General features: G+C 35.2%; 1 protein-coding gene across 4 annotated transcripts in view; it reads right to left on the reverse strand.

Annotated features, from left to right (window-relative positions):
• TAX1BP1 (Tax1 binding protein 1) overlaps window positions 1-18,223 on the reverse strand; it is a 63,521-nt gene that overhangs the window by 29,009 nt on the left and 16,289 nt on the right. For all 4 annotated transcript variants that reach the window (XM_075745930.1, XM_075745928.1, XM_075745929.1 and 1 more), the window contains exons 3-7: window positions 16,310-16,412; window positions 13,440-13,627; window positions 11,349-11,507; window positions 614-762; window positions 396-486 (exon numbers count right to left, since the gene is read on the reverse strand). In XM_075745930.1, the coding sequence (XP_075602045.1) occupies window positions 396-486; window positions 614-762; window positions 11,349-11,507; window positions 13,440-13,627; window positions 16,310-16,412 (690 nt within the window). The remainder of the gene's footprint in view (window positions 1-395; window positions 487-613; window positions 763-11,348; window positions 11,508-13,439; window positions 13,628-16,309; window positions 16,413-18,223) is intronic.

Genomic DNA, 18,223 nt, shown 5'->3' on the forward strand with positions numbered 1-18,223 from the left:
ACACCGTCTGGAGAGAGAACTTAGAAAAGTAAAAAGTAATTTACTTACGAAAAAGTGTGTTAAGAAAACCAGTTACTGGGTGATGCACTGTATAACTAAAGAACTTCCTCACTAGTGTCCATTATTTTTTGTTACTATGCCTGCATTTTAACAAATTGGTAATCCATTCTCCTTGTTAGAGAGCTTTTTTTATGATGGGATGAATTCAGATGCTATTTTCCTCATTCATTTTTATATGAGAACATCTATAACTGCCTTAAAAATCTGTGCACAGAAGTTACTCACTTCCTTTTTTCCTTAACAAATTCAATTTATCAGACTTCTCCATAAAACTTTATTACCTTTATTTCAAATCACTTCATTTCAATGTGTACAGGTACAAGGAAAAAAGTTACCTTATAAAGTTCTTTTTCATCCTTTTCTGTCTTTAACACACATTCAAGTTGCTCCTTCTCAAGCAGCACTTTCTTCAGTTTGTCCTTCAGACTAAGACATTGACAAATTAATAGTACAGAACTATTAATACAGAAAAAACAATGCATACATTAAAAATTGTCAGTTTAAAAAAAACCAACAGTAAAATAAGGAAGGTAAGGAATAAAAGACTAAATACCTGTCTAATTCAGTTTCTTTTGCAATGGCTTTTTGAGTAACAGTCATGATATCTTCTTCAAGCTGGAGAACTTTTGAAGCAGCCTCATCATGCTTCTTCTTCAAATCATCAATTTCAGTTTTAAGAGCTTCTGATGCTTGAATATTATTCTTTAAAAAATTGTAAAAAGATGTCATTTAAGAACGCACCTCTTCAGAACTACAACACGCTATTTGAATTAATGCTAAAATATGGTCATCAGATTTCTTCTCTTCCTTAAAGTGTATGACAAGCCCATTGCAAGTATATATACATATATATAGAATATATAAAAATATATTAAACATGCTGTGTGCAGTTAATATATTAATATAAGGAGTTTGTTTTGGCGCAAGCATTCAGCTGCACAGAGGCTACCGAAGGCTTCAGAGTATAGGACAAGCAAAGCTCTATTTCATAGCTTTTACCCATCTCCTTTCTGCAAACTAGCCACCAACTGTCTAGCTTAGAAAACAAAGAACTTCTATTTTTCTATTTTCTTTTACTTGAAAAGAAGGAGAGCTGGCATTTGACCAGACAGTTACACCACTCAAGCAAGCCACAGTAAAGACAACTGCAGGCAAAAAAAGAAAAAGGAGGGGGGAAAAAGGGGGGGTAGCAGGGGGGAAGGGAAGAACTCCTGATGAAGAGTTACTTACTACACTACATTCTCCTAGCTGGAACATGTGGAAGGTCTCACAAAGTTCATGGAAGCTCATGAAACAATTGCAGGATTTATGTCTTGGATATTGGAAGCTGAGACAGAGGATGATGACAGTACCCAAAAGAGATTCCTTTGTCAGAAAACTAACAGATGCAAGATGGGAAGCCACTTTTAAGTATTGCATTCATTATCTAATTACAGTAATGTCCATATGGTTCTAAGGCAGTGGACAGCTAAATGTTACCTTCACCACAGCAAAATGGCCACTTAAAGTCAGGTCATCTTAAATAACCCAGAAAAACATTATTTTCAACATAATACTATTTTCTTCAGAAAATAAATTAGTAACACTTAAGTAGAACACACATAACCAAGATAATATGCTACTAATTCTGATATCAAAATTCAATAAAGTTCAGCTTAGTATCAACCATGACAGTGGTATGAATCCAACTGTAAACAAGGTCAAGACACACTGACCAACATGCCTGACTACAGCATGACTTACACTGTTTGTGCAGATACTAAGGTACAAGTTGTCTTTCTGCTCTACATTTGGAAGATTAAAGCACTTGTTCATCTACTCATTTTTAAACAAAGCTTAATGCCCTAAAACAAGACGACTGTACAGTTACATCAAGAGAAACACATCAGCCGGAGTTTACAGAGAACGCCTACTGGCCAGATTCCAACCTAACAATGTTTTAAGTACAATAAAATATAATGAGGACTGTTTTTACTCATTAATTGTCAAAATATACTGTTTGCAAGTGTAATTAAGCCCTGATTTTACAAGCAACTAAACAGAAGTTTGGGCATTATGATTTTTTGGGGGGAGTAGGGGGTGTTGAGTGTGAGAGGTGGCAAATGTAACTGATGACTCGATCACTTCCTGAACACTATACCAGCACATAGACTTTTTTTTTTTGTTACATATGCTATAAAAAAACAAGGACTGATATGTTACAACTATGTAAACTCTAAATGGCTTTATTATATGCTTTAATATAATAAAGAATTTCAGGGGATCATGAATGTACCATCTGTTTTGAAAACAGCATTGGAGAAGACAGCCAGCCATTTTTGTAAGGTCTTTATTTTTGAAGAGTTATCAGTTTCCTTCAACGAAAAATATACGTACTTGGTGTAATGAAGGCAGGATATTTTAATTAAAGTCAGTATTCCAAGTAAAACTTGCTGTATAACCAGCAGCAACAACACCACACATTAAACCTGCTTGTCCTTCCCTAGTGCAGTGGAGACTAATTACTTGCCCCTGTTTTGAAAGTCTAGTATAGTAAAAAGTCAATTTCAATGCATATCTCTGTTTTCTCTAAACACCACTTTAGTATAACTGTAACTGTTGTAACCCAAGTGCCTTCAAAAGAATTTAATCTGATACATTATATATACAAACTGTACAAACAGTTCAAACAGGCTGCCAAAGGTAACATGTATTAAAAGGAATTAATAGCCTGAAAAAAATTCACTCCGCAAACAGCATTACAATTGATGCTGCTTTGCTAGTTATTCTAAAGGGACATGGTATTAAAATGTAAAAGTTCCATACTTAACAGATTCTCACCTAATAAACTTGTTTAGATATGACTAAAGCGACAGTTTTGAAAGAAAAAAGGATTAATTTTTAGAGACGACTTGTTATTTTACAGAATTCTTAGCAATTCAATTTAGATGCTGCAATCCTAGTCCCATACACTCTGGTTACAAGTGGTTTCAGAGGCTGTAAAATTTAAAATTAATGCTCAGACTATTTTACAGGTAAAAGTCGACTGTGATTTAGGAGGAGTCTAAAGGGGAATAATATAATAAACACATCAACTACATGTGCAACTTCTATTACAAAAAAGATAATTACTTTCTGTAATTATTGTTTACTTAATTTCTCTAATTCATCTGGCACATCCACAAATATACCTTTTCTTCCACTTTCTTAACAGAAAGAAAAGCACTGCAAAAGCATTAATCACATTAATGAACTGGTTTAAAAGCACTTAACAATTTTAAGGTTATTTTTAATCTAGTTACAAATGCAGCTCCTCCCACTCCCCCTCCCTAGAGTTGCAAAGCTTTATGGGTGGAGGGGGGTGGAAGCAAATTGCACAACAAGGGTCAGAATAAGCAGCCAGAAATTGCTTAAAAGTCAGCTTCACTGCTGCAAAACAAAAACAGCTACCAAAATAAAAATTCTTGTAACTACTAGGAGTCTCACTAGTGAAATGAAACAGGGAAAATTTAAAGAGTTTTCAAGTGAATTTATCTTCCCCAGAATCAAAACTCCACTTTGAGAGCTTTGATACACCTTCAGATAGGGAATGAAAAGAAAGATGGGTGCACCAAAATCTTTGCTATTCTACAATGGCAAAAGATTTAAGACTGATTATTTTAAAAATAATTTTATTGTAATCTCATGAAACACTCTCCTCCCCCTGCAAAGAACTGCCATTATACATGATGTGATTTGTTTACAGTGCATTACAAACAGCTGCCAGAACAGAGTTTTTACATCAAAAAGTTCTAAATTACAGATCAGTTGCTTTAGGTTTGTGTAACGTAATCGTAAATACACTGATTGAAACCTCATAAAGCTATTATAAGCTCTATCTAAAGGATATGCGAAGACCATGTCTGTACTCTTCCTTTGAACATGTTTAAAATCTATTTATTAAACTTCTGCTACAAAAGCACTAATCATCTTTCATTTGAGAAAGGAATAGCCATAATGTTTCTAGGATCTCATCTTTATAACAGAAAAATATGGCAAAAATCTGTATGTTCAACAATCAAGAATACCATGCTTTCCCTACTTAATTCTTTCTTCTAATGGATTTTTGCAACAGCAGTAGAACATTTCAGAAGAGTACAGTCCGGTTAATGGAAGCAAAGCGGTACAGACATCCTTTCCTGCCAATCAACATACACAACACGTTTTTCAAACATACTTAAGGCAGAGAGAATAAAATACTTGACAAATACAACCCGAGACTATTTCCAGCTGTGACATCTTGAAGTACGGCAATGGGCAGCATGGATTTTTATGCTTCATCTTCCTTTTTCATCACATGTAAAACTCCCTAGCCACTTTTAAAAGCCATTCCACATCTAAAACATTCGCCTTTGATTAATGGCTAATATCTGAAATCTTTATTTTACTTTTTACAGAATGCATATATTGTAATGATGAAGAATGAAAGGTTGAAAAGGAGCTATGCAACTCTGAAACCAAAGAAGTTAATTCACCAAATACAAACCAATTTATTAAAAATAATTAAAAATAATTTAAAAAAGCAGCACCTTTCAAGTTTCAGCTGGATGTATATATCTGGACATAATTTAATGTCAGGGGAACCATTATGCTTCGCACCCTGTAGAGAACTTAGGGATCTAGATGAATTATCTGCAGGAGCCTTTTGTTTACCCCAATGACATCATAGCAGCTCCAACAGAATCATGTAAAACACTTGGCTGACATCATACTCTGTGTAAAGGACCTCTGAGGACAAATGATGAACACCACATAGTACCATGCAGCCACTGCAAAATCTGAGTGTCCTCGCAACACAGGGCCTGTATGTTCTAAAAGAAAATCTCAAGTTGCAATTTTTCTAAAATAAAATTATAGCATTCAGTAAAGTAAAACAGCAAACCAATTCCAAACAAACTCAATGATATCAAGCTTTTGTCTTCGTAACTATGATTGGCAAGAGAAACACTGCCCTAAAAACACTGAAGTTTCTCTATTCCAAAAACCAGTGGCAGTAATTTAACTCTGTTAATCTCTTCAACTGATGTTATTAAGCAGATCAAAACTCTACAAAACTCTGTAAAAGTTCATCTAAGTAATGTCAGTCACTCAGTTACTGTCATGAAGACTACAGATGTGCAAGTTTTTGCAGGAGACAGCTGATGTATTTAGACACACTATGATTTTGCAGCATGCATTTACATTTCAGAATGTGAATTTTGTAAAACATCTTATAATTTTACTGTAAGCTATCGCTTTTGCAAAGAGTCAGTCATTCTCATGAATACATAATTTGAATTGAAGTGCAGGCAGGATACCTATCTAAAACATTTAAGAATCTCTCAAATGAATCTGTTGAATCATCCGGTGAAATAAATTTCAATTAATCAGTTTAAGAGATATCCATACACAGAACAGTCACTAAAACAAACAGCATTTTCTCCTCACAGGATGTTTACAGCACCCTCGGGTGCTGTAACTGCTGGTGCCAACCTGAGCAATTCTGAGAGTTTAATTTCATCTTTAAAACACTATTTACTTGGAATTGGGGGGGGGGGTGGGGGGCGGGGGTTTTGTGCTTTTGCTTTCTGGGTTGCAGGTGGTTTTTTGGTGGTTGTTTGGGTGTTTGCTTTTGGGGTGTTTTTAAAAAACACAACAAACAACCCAAAAATGCATCTCCCTGACCCAGATCTTCACATATGCAGCGTACATAAGTATCAACATAGCCTGATGTAAAGAGGCACTGAAAAAGCGCTTGATTCACTTTTATGCATGCAGTCTGAACTGGGCACTTGTACTGCTGACATATCACACTGTGCAACAGCATTTTATCACTACCTAGCCAGAGAAACTCTCCTTATAAAATGGCATCAAAAGCCAACTTAAATGAATCCTTGATATTGGAATAAAACTCTCCAATGAATAAAGCTACTCTGCAGGTACAACCTGTGAGTAGAATGTGGATTTAGATAGATGTCCCCATCAGATAGATGAATTAGCCCACTTTTCAAAAGTTAAATGCAGAATTAAACTTTCAAAAAGCATGAAAGAACAAGTTTATCAAGTCAGTAAATTCACTTCTGCCTCAGTTCATGCCAATGTCTTAACAGAAATACTATTCAAATGTTCACAGCATCGAAGAATGAGCAGGCAATCTGTAAATCTGTTGCTTCTAACTCAAGTTAAACATTTATGGAAACTACGGCCACAGGAGTAAGACTTGTCACCGCTGTACCATTAAAGAAATCAGTTCAGAAGTACTCTCTTCCCACTAGAGGGAGACAAATGATTGCAAAAGCATCATTTGCAAGTTCTGCTCGTTACAGAAGCTTACAAAACCTGCGTTCACAAAATTGAATGGCTGCAGCATGTCAGAAAAGCAACCGATGAAAGACTGACACTATGACTACTGCACATTTCTCTGGTTCAGTACAGTAATATTAAAACAGTAGGCAAGTGCACTGCTGCCAGAGAACTTACACGCAGTTCAAGTACACACAAAACTGGAAACACAAAGACTGAAGAGCATGAGTTCCTTTTTACACAAGTGTACGAGAGATATATATATGTAGACTTATATTAATACTGTGTAAGATATGGATTAGAAATATTTGTATTATTATTTTCTAGATAAAAAACACAGTTTTTGATTCAATGTTCTTCAATTTTTCCAAAAGTAAAATATATTTGGATAACAGCAGCTTACTAATGTGACTCAACATACTTGAGTATGTAGCAGTGAACAAGTTGTCTCAGTAGGAAACCAAAGGAAAAGTTGAAACATTGAAAGCAACCTGAAACAGTTCTGGTGACCATGTGTCATCTTCTTAAGTAAAATAACCATAGCGAGTAATTACATCACTATTTTAACACTGTTATATTAGTGGAGTTGCAAGCTGTATGTACAGCATGATTCTAAATAAAAGTATGCTACCAAGGAACATCATCTTAGTAAAACCAAACTAATTCCGAAACACTAACAGAAGGTTATAAGAAAAAGACCTGACATTTCTGAAACATTTCCAATTATTTCGCATTTACTCTGAATTCCCACACAGAGTAGTAGCAGACTAAGTTAAACCTTCACACTCTGTAACAGCTAAGTTAATGTCGGGGGGGGGGGGGGGGGGCACGGCAGTCTATTAATTGCTTAACTGGCATGAAAAATGCTGCAGAGGAATACTATGTTTTCCTGTAACTGAAAATACAGCCCTTTTCAGAAGTCTTTTAAAAAGATTGTGCATGTTGGGCGCAGGAGAAGAAAGGGGAGAATGGAAAGATTCACTTATACCCTCCCTAAACCAATCTTCTCGGAACAACTACCTAGTGTGTTAAGCAGCCATTGGATAAGAGAAGAAGAAAAGAGCAACCTAAAAGAAAAAGACTGAATTTGTCCCAAGTTCTACAATATCTTAAGCTTTGGCAGGGCAGGGAATTAACACAACCTAATGGTAATAATCATAACATATGAAGTGTGCACTAAGAACAGCGGGGCTGGAGAGCATGCTTCCTCTGAGTGCAAACACTGACTAGCACAAAGCTGTGTGTCTTGCAAATACACTTTTTTGTGATGGTGGTGATGACAACCTGAGAAAACTACATCTGCAGAACCATCAATGTATTGAACACAAATAAAAATACAGATTCTGGTTTTTTTACTCCAATGTGATAAAACACTAAAAAAAAAAAAAAAAAAAAAGACCACAAACCCAAACCTAAAAAAATAGAAGCCTCTAGAGACAAGTAGTAAGTCAGAGTGTCATAACATACATTAGAAGCTATGTTTCAACAACTCTAATAACACATTATCCCTTTATGTCTTGAACATATTTGTTTCTCCTATCTTTGGCAGGAAAGGAGATGGCTATCTTCTAAGAAGGTAACAAACCACTGTGTATCTCCTGAACAACGAGGGCACTGTTAGCAAACTGAAATCTGTAGTTTGTTGTGGCCATTACAGGCTGAAGTGCTACAAACACAGGAACTCACCTGTTTTTAAAAGTCAAGAAATGGGAATCTTTTCACCACTTAAAAACATGCAGAGACCCCAATATTCAAACTTCATGGAACACTGACTGTATTACACCCGAATAGATTGTTTAGTATGCCATGTTGTTAAAAGATTAAATCTACTTTTAGCTTGTTCCTTCCTAATATTTTCCCAAAGAGCCTCTAAAGGACCACTTACAAAGCATCCCAACTAGGCAAAAAAGCAGACAGGGGAGACGATAGTTCCACTGCCCAGAATTCTGAGAGTAACTAGATGGGGAAGACAGACCAAATAATCAAGAGTGGGAGGGAAACACTAATTGGGGTATAGCAGCGACATTGTCTGTCAGCAACTGTCCTGTCTATATTAAGAAACCAATGTTTCTACAGACATTTCTCAATGATCCAAACTACTCCTGAGCTATTTGTGAAAACAAAGGTCCGATAAAAATCAGTACCAAAGAGGAAGGTAGCCTAAAGGCATACAAATAAACACAAATAAAAAGGGGATTTTAAGAGAACTGTGTTTTAACAAAACATTTTCATATTATGAACTCAAGAGCTTCTCCATCATTAATGCACCTTCTATTTGTTACACTGTACCACAGTAAGATAACTTATGTCCTTATGTAACCCCTAACCACACACCACCCACGTTCTGTTCAATTCAATTATAAAAACATAAGGTAGCTTAATAATGTATTTGATCAAAAGACGAGGACATAAGCTCAGACACCCTTATTACTTGCTCAGAAGAAATTAAGAAAGATTTTTAGAAAAGGGGCAGATTGATGAGTGTTCTGTATAAATGGGTTCATAACTCCAGGGCCCCCTTATCACAATACAAATGCTAACAAATAGTAGTTGTCAATACAGTAGCAGCATCAAGAGCTCTGCACTCAATTAGAATCAAATGCATGTGTCTGTATAGACATATATACTTCCTTTGCTCATGCAATTGCCTTTTTTTTTTTTTTTTAACATATAGTACTTTGTACTATTGTGGTTTTTTAGAGGGCTCATTGGACAAACAGAAATATTACCTGTGCACTTGATGGAAGTACTTACAAAAAGGAAAAAAAAATAGTATGCTGTTAAGAGATTGTATATGGGTTAAATGTAGCTTAGCTTTATTTTTAACAGAAATAAAGATTTCTATCACTTATAGCTTCCTCAAACTGCAAAAGTAATGATATGTACATATAACAATAGTTATATTTTCTTATTTGGGATATTTTGTTTTATTAATTTTCTTTAGCCTAATATGCTCTAAAGTATACTGAAAAAAAAATTTATAGAACTCCAACTAGTTAAACCTTTACGTAAGTTAAATGTTTTAAAAAATACAAATTTTAAATTCATTAACTCCGCTTTTTATCTAAAGTTTAGAGCATAACTAAAAATCCACCTGTCTGTGACAAAAGAAGAAAATTAAAAGCCCACAGAATCACTTAGTTAAAACAATCATTCTGTAACTTAAAGAAAAAAAACAGAAAAAAAAACAAAACACCCAAGCCAAACCAAAACAACATAAAAGTGAACTTATTGCATCTGATTTAGTAGATGTCTGTTTAATTTTCATGAGTAACACTGGATTTATATTCTGCTCATGTATATAAAAAAATTGAGAGATTTTTCAACTCAGCAGTTCTTTTTTTTAAAAAAGTAAAAAACAGCAAATAGAACATAAAACATGCAAAATAAGACAGTGTCAAAGACTTAAGAGACAAAAAATAATTGCATGCGTTAGAAAACTTCAATAGTATTCTAGATAGGTGAAGAGTTGCATCAGCCTCAAATTAGACATCTACTTATAGCTCAGCTAAATATAATCAAGAAGTTCTTCATGCTGCATCATCACCTCAACAAAATACGAGGCAATAACAAATAAAAAAATAAAACGTTCCTGAAATTAAATTCTAATTGCTAAGTTCGGGTATATTAAAGCCAGAAGCATTATTTGGTTACAGAAATTCACAGGAAAGTATGAGAAAGTATCAAGACATTTTTGCTCCTATACAGTCTAACTGTATCCTTGCTGGACAGTCATCAAAATCCCATTTGACAAATTGTTCTAAAACTGCATTATAAAGCTAATATGGATTAGAACTGACAATTTACTTTCAAACATTTTTTTAAATGAGAACTTCAAATGACAATGAAAGGTATCTATGTAGCTTATTCAGATTTATCCACCAAGTTTATGATTTCGCAAATCCATGAAATGTATACTTTCAACTACTTAATGCTTCTCTTATTGATTTAAATTAGCTCTCCCATGTATTTGAAATTAAAATCATTCTTTTACATGAAAAACTTTTTTCTAAACAAGATCTTATCCTTTCTTTTTTTCCTTACCCAACATTCTAGCTCATTTCATTATGATTGTTCAAAAGTAAACTACAAAGTTTCAACAGTTTCAAATTCTGTCAACAAATTCCTTTCTATTAAAGGTGTATCATGCAGAACTGTTGACATATACATACTAGTACTCAGAAATAGCCTATTAACTGCTGTCCACAGCTAAATTATATAGGCTTCATTACTTCAAATTTGTCCATGTCACCACCTCCCTCCCACATGTTTTTAATCTTCTCCTAAAAGTTTTTTTTTAAAAAAGCAGAAGCTTAAAAATAGATTAAATCCAACCTTTTTGTGCCTTTTTTGTAATATTAGATTTCCTCCTTACCATATGTAGAATTTCAAGTTAAGCTTTAGTTTAGGCTAGATTTATATTTTCACTATGAATTAACACTGTAAATTAATTTTTAGGTTTGTGCTTCTTTTCCCTTTTAAAATCTTCAGACCTTTGTGAAGCCTTTTAGAGAAGTGACTAGTTAGTTTTCATTCTTTGTATGCCCTGGCAGTAGTATTCTCTGTTAAATCTTGATCTTTGCTTATAATACCAAAATTTTTTTACCATTTTCAATACCCTGTACTATGTAGCTATTCTTTAATGGGAGTTTTTTGAAAAGCCTTCCTCCATTTTAAGTTAATGTAAGCAAACTTTAAACTATCAACTGCTTTCCACTATGAATTCCACAGTTAAATGTCAAACATCTGGTAACAGTTGTCATCGATTATCTTACCAAGCCTGGTACCAAAAGCCTTAAATATTTTAACCATTTTACGACATAAAAGGAATAGTGGCAGGAGGTTAATAGGAACTGACCTATTCTAGTGTAAATGTCTATCTAACTGCCGAGGGGTTTTGATAGCTGATTTTCACCCAGTTTAACTGGTTCTTGAAAAAGGAGGATTACAGACATTATGAGTCAGCTTTAATCAGTTAAACAACTAACCTTTTGCTCTGTTTGCAGTTGGTCATATCTCTGCTTTTCATGGTTAAGTTCTTTTTCCAGTCTTTCAACTTGATCTCTTAGTTGTGTCGTTTCCTTTTCCAGAACAGAAGTTACCTTTAATAGCTCTTCTTTTTCTTTTATTATTTTTTCAATTTTAAACTGTAAAAACAAAAACATTCTTTTTTGGTAATTTTTCTCCCCTTCATTCCTATCAAATAAGTGGATAACAAATTACTCCAGTGTTTGAGCAGAAGCACAAAATGTGTGTCCTCTGGCTAGGTTATTTTAGTTTTCCTCTTACTCCCAAACTTCCGAAGTTTCACTGCTTTAACTGAATAGGACTGCATTACCATTAAACAGCACATTTTGCAGTCTCATGATCTACAGTTAACTTTTCCTTCCTTAAGCGAAGCGCCTTTACTTTCCCAAGTGAGAGCAACTATGGAGGAGCTAATTATGATAATGACAGCTTGGTGAAAAAATGGCTGCTGAGTGTAGACACACACATCTAAAGCAATGTTTAAGGAATTTCACCCACAGCCAAAAGTAAGGATTGGTATGTGAATTGTGGAGTTTCAATACTTACAGGGGACTTAAAAGAAAGATGGCCTCTTCTGCTTCTCACACCACCCCAACAGTGAATAGGCTGGGGGTGCACAAGAAGTTGAGAGGGGACACAGCCAGGACAGCTGATCCCAACTGACCAAAGGGGTATCCCACACCATATGACATCATGCTCAGCATATAAAGCTGGCAGAAGGAGTAAGGGGGAGACATTCAGAGTGATGGTGTTTGTCTTCCCAAGCCACCATTACACATGATGGAGCCCTGCTTTCCTGGAGATGGCTGAACACCCGCCAGCTGGTGGGAAGTAGTGAACGAATTCATTGTTTAGCTTTGTTTGTGTATGTGGCTTTTGCTTTACCTATTAAGCTGTCTTCAGCTCACAAGTTCTCACTTTTACAAGTCTCTTCCCCATCCCACTGTGAGAGGAGTGAGCAAGTGACTGTGTGGGGCCTAGTTGCTACTGCGGTTAAACCATGACAATGCTCCATCCCTGGAAATGTTCACACTCAGGTTGGACGGGGCTTTGAGCAGCTTGATCTAGTTGAAGATTTCTCTGCTCACTGCAGAAGGGTTGGACTAGATGACTTTGAAAGGTCCCTTCTATTCTATTCAAACCATTCTATGATTCTATGAACAAGATAATCAAAAAGGTTTGAAATAGTATTTTTCTTTAATTTTAGCACAAGTACATATCTGAAAAGCAAAAATACCCCAGATGTGTCTCTGTACTAAGTCTCTTATCCCTAAATTTTGAAAACTAAATCAGATACGTGCATGTACATGCCTAGACACAACTGACAGATGGGTAAAACATCTGATGTCAAGGTAAGGAAACTGTACTTAGCAATTTTCCAATAAGCAACTCACATAATCAAGTTGGGTTTGTTTGGGGGGGGGGGGGAGGGGAAGGGGGGTTTGGTTGGTTGGTTGGTTTTGTGGTTTGTTAAGTAGTTTTCAGCCTACAATGTATCAACAAGCAAATGGAAACATCTTGACTCTGGATGTAAGCATACAAGTCTAACCACATCCACCTAGCAAAGAACATGGCACAGAACACTGCTTTAAATAAAACAAGAGCTATTCTAACATACTTTGGCACCTGCAATTACTCAGCTTATTTTCCAGAGCTCCTCATTTGTGCACAAATAAAAGTATACCGGTTAGTTAACTTTTCTTCCTTACAACAAGCATCGTTTCACACAAAGGCTATCCTTCCCCGCTCCAGTTAGTCGAGGAGTACAGATGCGAGAGATGGACAACTATGTACTCTCTTACAGTTTCCCAGTTTATGCTTAGTGCTATACCATACCTGTAACCAGTTTAAAATCTTTACTCATTTAATCTGCAAACTCCAATCAAATAATGGAAAACAAACCAGAAATACATACATTACACATACATATGTAGGGTTTTTTCCTCCTCATGTGCTCTTCAGTATTATATCCTGTGACTGTATGTATGTATGTATATATATATAGAAAAAATAAATAAGAAAATAACATTTTAAGAATTGTTGAATCAAACCTCAAGAAGTCCAGCTTTTGTGGTCACCACTAACATATCAGAGTTTCCTTCATCTTCCATGGTGAGTAATTCTTCAACAGGGGAAGAGGTACGAAACTGGAAAGGTGTGCTTGCTCCACGGATTTCTCCTTTATGAGTCACATAACAGAACTGGTAAAACTCTCCGTCATCATTTGGTAGATAATATCCTATCAAAATAAATTCACATTTGAAGAAACATTCTACACAAACATACAAGTCTCCATCTGGAAATAGATTATCAGCTCATGTTTGACTTTAAAATTTCACGCTCATTACCTCAGTAAGGCACAGGTGAGTCACCAAAACAGCAGAAGGGAAAGTCATCCTATTTAGTAACTTTCATGCCCCAGCAATTTCTCCTAGCTTTTAAGAGAAATGCCCAAACAGTGTCATGTAATAGGTCCTATATGTACACATCACCTTACATGCATTAGGTAACTGCTGCTGTTTATATATTTATGAAACAGACAGAATCATGAGCAATAAGATGCCCTGAAGCCAGATCAGGACCACGTTGTTACGTAACTGATGCACAGTCCCAGAGCAAGGAGTAAGCAATTTGTTGGCCTTGGAATACCTATATTACCAAAGACAGAGTAACATGCAATGACAAAACTTCTGCAACTTCACCAGGTTCAATTTTTTGCATGTGCTTTGTGCTTTTGGACCTGACTACCCTTTCCTAAAAGGCACTGCAGTTGCAGTTTACCTGATTCAACGCTTAAATAAAGTGACACTATGCAGAAACAAATTCAGAACAATCTACTTTGCAGCTCCAGCAAGTTTTACTATCGGTTCAGACAAACTGATTTAAAAACTACTTAAAGTCTTTTTTCTTGTATCTAACATGTACTGGAGAGAAGAGATTCCCAATTACTTTCTTCCAGTGCACCTACTTCATCATTAAAAAAAAAATAGAAATATTTAAAGCATGCTGCACAACATTTACTATTTATCTCTGTTAATTAAGCTCCTGTAAGCTCTACTGATCTCATCTCAGCAGCACTAAAATATTTTCTCAAACACAACTGGGAGACTGTCTGAATGCAAATTAAATCTGGCAGCTCTATAAAAGTGGTGGACTTTCAGCATGGAATGCAACAAATCAGTTATCTGCTTTCTTTATGTGTGGTAAAACTTCTAAGTACAAAGGACTGATAATGGCATGTACAGTCATAAGTTTCTAGGTCACTTAGTTTCAGCCCAATCCAAATTCATACCTTCAGTGAATGTTGGTAACTGTAAGAGAAACTAATGACTTCCCTCCAGTTCCTACAGAACACACATACTTTTCACAGATTTCAAGCTCAAAATGGTCAGATCACATGGATATGATCATCACTGAAAGTATCAGAAAAAATGACTTGGGTAAGAGAAAGAACAGTGAACTCATCCCAGCGATCACTATTTGCAGCTACTATTTGCAGCTTTAACAAGACAACAAGCTAACACAGTAATCATTTCAGGACTTTATTTTTCTATTTTATTCTATTATTTTTCTATATATTTTAAACAATAAACACACACACACAAACACTAAAGCCGACTCTGGGAAGTAAAAAAGAACGTAAGATGGTACATAAAGTTATGTTAGTAAACGGAAAAGCAAACAAATTTAATGAAGCTGCTCTTTTTATGTGCAACTTCGAATGCCTCTAGATTTTTGATATTTGTAGTGTTCTATGGCAAAAGGTTCTGCATGTTGATTATGCTACACAAGTATAGCCCCTATCTCCATTTTGAGACTGTCACTTGGTAGTTTACATTGATGGCTCCTACTTCTTTAAATATGAACAACAAATAATCCACTCGTGCTGCCATGGGTAGCTGATTTTAGAGACATCTGTCATGTCCCATATTTCTCTTTCCCAGACTGAAGAACCTGGCAGAAGGAAGTTCTGAAGGTCACTTAGTCCCGCTTCCCACTCAAAAGACTGTCATCAGCAACAGTCTGAGACTGCCATAGCAGTGCCTAATCAAGTGTGTGGAATTTCCATCCTTCCGAACCAGGGATACCTGTTTGAGTGCTGCACTACTCCCTCTTGGTAAAAAAATTCTTCCTAATGTTAGACATAAGCCTCCCAGGCCACAATCCATGGCCATTGCCCCTTTTTATATTTAATGAGAAGAGCGTGACTCTGTCATCTTTGTAACTCCACGTCTTTACACAAAAGCTATTTATGAATTTTCATCTTCCTTGTTGCACTTTGTTCATTTGTTCTACTAGATCTTTTTTGAGATTGGGAAAGGGAGTGAAGGGATCTTGTCTCCACATAGTGCTGAAAATGCAGTTGTGCTATAGATATGTACAGTGGTGTAGTATTTTCTGGTTTGTTCTTTATTATTTTCTTAAATACTTCAGTCATTTTCACCAATTCTTCACTGTCAAAAGATCCTCAGCAACTCTGACAATTCTGAACTACGAAACCATCACCTACGTTATTTATTTTTTGACAGAATCGCTTTACATTTAGAATGATGTTTGAAGTCCAGAGACTGAAAATAATGTAAAGACATAATGCATTAAGAGATGCCAAGATTAAAAAAAACCCACTGATGATTAAACAAAGTCATTTTCTGTATTTAAATAGTTTCCAGCAGATCTTCTTTTTATCAGTCATTAATATTGTCTATTACTATGTAAAAACATAGTAAATCACACACTTCCCCTTACAATTTCCTTGACATTAAGACTGAACTTCATACAGTGAAGTGCAGAAAATTCTCCTCCAATTTATGTTCGTAAGAGTCTGGAAGTGTTATACAACCCTCAGCATTGTAATGAGCAGATGAGTATTTAAAAAGCTGTGTAGACTGGAAAATACAGGTGGATATTGCTTTATATTCACCTTGAAAAGTCAGCACACAGTTAACAGTTGATCCTTCCACATAATTTTCTGGCATAGGTGACCAAAGAAACGTGTAATAATCTCTTGCGGTACTCCAACCAACCTAAAATAAAATAAACCACAATAAAAAAAAAAAAGAAAGAGAAAACACTAAGCAAAAGAATTTGTTATACACAGTTAAGATATCATGGTCTGGTCTTTACAACATACTGTAATATGCATATTTCTCCTTCAACATGCAATAAAAAGATACTTACAATGTTTACAAATCAAGAATATTTTAACAAGTATGTCAAAGATTTAGCATGAATTTTATTAAGCTTGTTACCTAAGGCAATAAATGGGTCTAAGGCAATAAAAGGGTCTATATAAATTAAAACACCAGACAGTTTTCACTATACATTGAACTATTATTTGATGCATTTATTTCTTTTCTATAAAGATACACATTAGAATATTAAAAATCCAAAAAGATTAATTTTGAAGTTTATAGTGAGTTTCTTAGTGTAAGATCTACCAATGCTGACTATTATGGGTCCACAATCCAACAGGTTCATCAGAAAACAAAAAGGAGAAAAGAAAAAAATAGCTTTCCTACTGAAAAGGCCAAATTTGACAGGGCTAAACTAGCACTTTTTAGACAACTTGTGCAATACTAAAGACCAGCATTTCACTGGAATGCTAATTCTTCCATACATACATGCTATGTCTGCAAGGAAAAAAAAAATTGCATGAAAACCTAATTCCGCTAAATTGGTGCAGTCTTCCCATTAACTTCAATAAACATCTGCTTTCACACTTTTCAGGAGAGTGCAGTTCTGTACAGTGAGAAATGCTATCCCCTGAAGAAACATACTCCAACAAGCTTGAAATACGTGCACCTAAACCTGAAACCTAAAGCGACTACTATAAAGCAATGCATATCAATAATAGCATAATGGTAAAGGAGAAGAACAAATATATCTGTTTTATTCCACTGACTTAAAAGAATACCAAAAACCTTGTCAAAAGCTAAGTGTAGTATGATTTATAAGTAACTGGGTATACTGTCTTGGAAGAGCTAAGAAGAAAGGGGACAAATTGTCTACCAATTTCTATCAGGTAAGACAGCATTTCAAGAGGAAGAAGGAAAAGAAGAAAAAGAAAACACCAAAAAAAAACCAACAACCAAAAAAAGATGAAGTTATCAATCGTGATTTCTACTACTTCAATGGACAAGACTTCTAAACGTCAAGTTCATATCAAATCCTCCTCTATAAAGGATACTGCAATAGTGCATTTTAAAAGCATAAAGAACTTTTTTCTAAGGAGTTGTCAGCTTTAAAAAAAAAACACAAGGAAACATGTTTAGACAAGTAAAGAGAACAGCAGAACTGAAAGTAATTCAACAGCAATTATATATGTATACAGGCATACATTTCATATATAAAAATTGATAATCAATATTAGTAAAAACAGTTCTGAATAGATTATTCCCTAGATGCCCACTAGACTTCTTCACTTTTTAATACAAAGTGTGGGAAAAGCTAATGTTTGGAAAAAAAGAACTGGTCTGAGATGATCGGGCCTTTTTATATTCTTAAAAAACAAGGATGAATCACAGCAAAACCAGATGAAATTTTCATTTTGCTAACTACAGTCACTCCTTTAAGGCAACATTCATTAAAGAGAAGCCGTGCAGACTCTTGACATATCCACCAGAATGGAATCACCTACAAATCTTAAGCCTATTCTTAGCCAAGATTTTGAAGATTTCTGTGACACCTCCTATCAAGAAGCTTTTAAAGATGTGAATGAAATGAGATTTCATGGGGTTGTTATTCCCACACTGCTAAATATCTCAGAAATAACAAGGAATGCTCCTCCAGTAACTTGAAGGAAGGGTGAAAGCGATTTTTCCTCAATAAAAGTTCA

The sequence above is a fragment of the Balearica regulorum genome, chromosome 2 (assembly GCF_011004875.1).
Source record: "Balearica regulorum gibbericeps isolate bBalReg1 chromosome 2, bBalReg1.pri, whole genome shotgun sequence".
NCBI classification, from domain to species: Eukaryota; Metazoa; Chordata; class Aves; order Gruiformes; family Gruidae; genus Balearica; species Balearica regulorum.